The 2,388-nt window shown below is 37.9% G+C and overlaps 2 protein-coding genes across 2 annotated transcripts in view; one reads left to right on the top strand and one right to left on the bottom strand.

Annotated features, from left to right (window-relative positions):
• The window catches only part of LOC119594115, a 9,666-nt gene that overhangs the window by 6,583 nt on the left and 695 nt on the right, over nt 1–2,388 (bottom strand). Inside the window, exons 2-7 of the mRNA XM_037943174.1 lie at nt 1,801–2,028; nt 1,340–1,549; nt 1,033–1,212; nt 757–873; nt 409–591; nt 11–160 (exon numbers count right to left, since the gene is read on the bottom strand). Of these exons, the coding sequence (XP_037799102.1) occupies nt 11–160; nt 409–591; nt 757–873; nt 1,033–1,212; nt 1,340–1,549; nt 1,801–2,028 (1,068 nt within the window). The remainder of the gene's footprint in view (nt 1–10; nt 161–408; nt 592–756; nt 874–1,032; nt 1,213–1,339; nt 1,550–1,800; nt 2,029–2,388) is intronic.
• The window catches only part of LOC119594116 (guanylate cyclase soluble subunit beta-2-like), a gene marked incomplete at its 5' end in the record, with an annotated part of 17,953 nt that overhangs the window by 14,952 nt on the left and 613 nt on the right, over nt 1–2,388 (top strand).

Raw genomic sequence — 2,388 nt, 5'->3', positions numbered from 1 at the left:
GTTTTCTTACTGTAGCAATGAGTCTGATGAGTGCTGTGTTTACTTTCTGCTCCAGAAGTTCCACACAGTCTGCCAAAATGTCACAAGATATTTGCACATCTACAGAGTCAGGAGTTCCTTCACGCTCCAAGGATACTAGGATCTTCAGTTGCTTTAGAACCTAAGGAAGATATATAATATTCTTGTAGTCTAATGTGTCAAATCTAAGGCAATTTTGAATATAGCCCTTGAAAGCAAACTAGTAACTGAAATGTTAAGGTATTTATTTTAGGTAAGGAAGGGTTAAGTTTATCCTCCCTACAGATCAAAGGTCTGATTTCAGCACAGTATAAAGGAAATAAGTAAATACTAAAAATTCAAAGAATCATCATAAGTATTCAATTATATCATAAAATTCAAGGCACTTACATTCTCACACATGGCCATTATAAGTTTGTTATCATCCTGGACACTGCAGTATGCTACTGCAATGGCATGACGCAACACCTCCTCCAGTAAGGGCTTCACACGATCGCTCAAGGGACCAACAGGCTCTGAGGCTTCATTACACTTCTCTTGACTACCTATTAACATTTCTAAGGTCTTATCTACCTGCAAAGTGATACAACCAACATTAAAGATTTATATCTATATATTTAATATATTTAAGAATATAAAGACTTAGGTAATAAAATGAAAATAAAATTGTGAGAACTTCTAAAATAAATTTTGTCTTGTAACAATCACTGTAATATCAACATTGCCCACAGTACTAACACAAACTATGAATGCCCCAGGTTCTTCAAGATCATACTCTTGGTCACCTAAACCCAGCTGAGAACTAAGGTCACCAAGCAGTGTCTGGAGGCGACCCGATACCAATTCTCTGCTCATCTGAAAAATGCATAATACTTAAATATAATCAGTCTATACATATGTATATTCATGTATGAGTGCCAAAACACACTACTTAGTTGATAAAAAGGTAGGAAACTCATTACAGACTATACTATACAGTAAAACTATTTTGTGTACAGCGGAAGGAAGTCTCACCTTCACGTGTTTACTCAAGGGATTTGTTACTGTGGCAGCACAGGCAGAGGCTAAAAGTGGCATTGTGTGACATAGTTGAAGCGACAACAATCTCACAGTCTCCCTCTGGGCTCGTCTGTAGAGATCCCCACATCTCAGCTCTACCAGACCAAGCAACTCACCAACTGCTGTGACAACTTCCTGAGACCATGAAAAATCACTTGTGTAAGCTCAGCAGTCATGAAAGCACAATTTTTAAAACTAAAGACAGTTATATAAAGACTTTCACATGATTGTGTAACATTTAAGTCATAACTATAGAGCTTGCCTGAAAATCTTCTGGAAGTCGCTGAATACTTCTGGTTTCCTGTAGGTGTGACAAGGCTTGCTGTAAGAATGTGACTGCTTTGCTGATTCTCCTGATCTGTGCCTTGTCCCATGCCAACAGTGCTTCTGTCAGTATGGACAACAACTGCTCTGTGTCCTCCACTATGTCTGCCCAAACATCATCATTGTCACGGACTCCAACGTCACCTCGCTGGGAAGCAATGTATATATGAATTAGTATTTACCTACCTGAGTTGAGCTATTAACCACTGATGGGAACTTAATGTGGATACATTTAACAAAGATTAAGTATTAAAAAGAATACCATCTGTCTTTTAAGTTAGGCAATGCACACTGGATTAAGTATTACTCTTTTGCACTAATAACATTTACTCTAATATATTTACTAACAAAAACTATACATTTTGAGAAGGCATTTACTACTTATAGAAGTGTACATACATGGAGATCCCTTGTGACATCTGTGAGAGAGACAGCAATCTTCTCAAGCTGAGTCTTGAGCTTCTTGACCTCAGTGGTGAGCATGTCATCCTTGTGGGCCAGGGCATAAGTTGAAAGGCGCGTTGCAAGCAGAGCACACGAGGACTCTAGTGCCTGACATTGCTTCAGAAGATTCATCACTGTGGACGCATCGCACACAATACCCTGGCGGCTCTTCAGCTCCACAACCTAGGATTGACCAGAATTTTGTTTCCTTTACATGTTTTAAGGCATTATCTGATAAACTGATATAACTAATAGCAATCCCTTGCATCCAGAATACATTCTACATGTTGTATATCTTAAGTTCACCAGTCTATCCAATTCAATTTTTTTTTTTTTACATGAAATGCTGATTGAGTTGACTGACAAAATCAACTGCATTATTAGGCAATCAGCAGAAACATGAACAACTTGAGTATTCGAGAGAGGCCCTGAATATGAAATGTATTTCTGCCACTGTCACAGTATTTCTGAATTGTGAATATTAAAAAAATACTACCTGGATAACAGGTAATAAGTGACATAGGAAAAGGTATCTTTATTAGA

The sequence above is a fragment of the Penaeus monodon genome, chromosome 33 (assembly GCF_015228065.2).
Source record: "Penaeus monodon isolate SGIC_2016 chromosome 33, NSTDA_Pmon_1, whole genome shotgun sequence".
Classification (NCBI taxonomy): domain Eukaryota; kingdom Metazoa; phylum Arthropoda; class Malacostraca; order Decapoda; family Penaeidae; genus Penaeus; species Penaeus monodon.
Note: the sequence above shows the minus strand (reverse complement) of the source record. Positions and strands in the feature narration are given on the sequence as shown.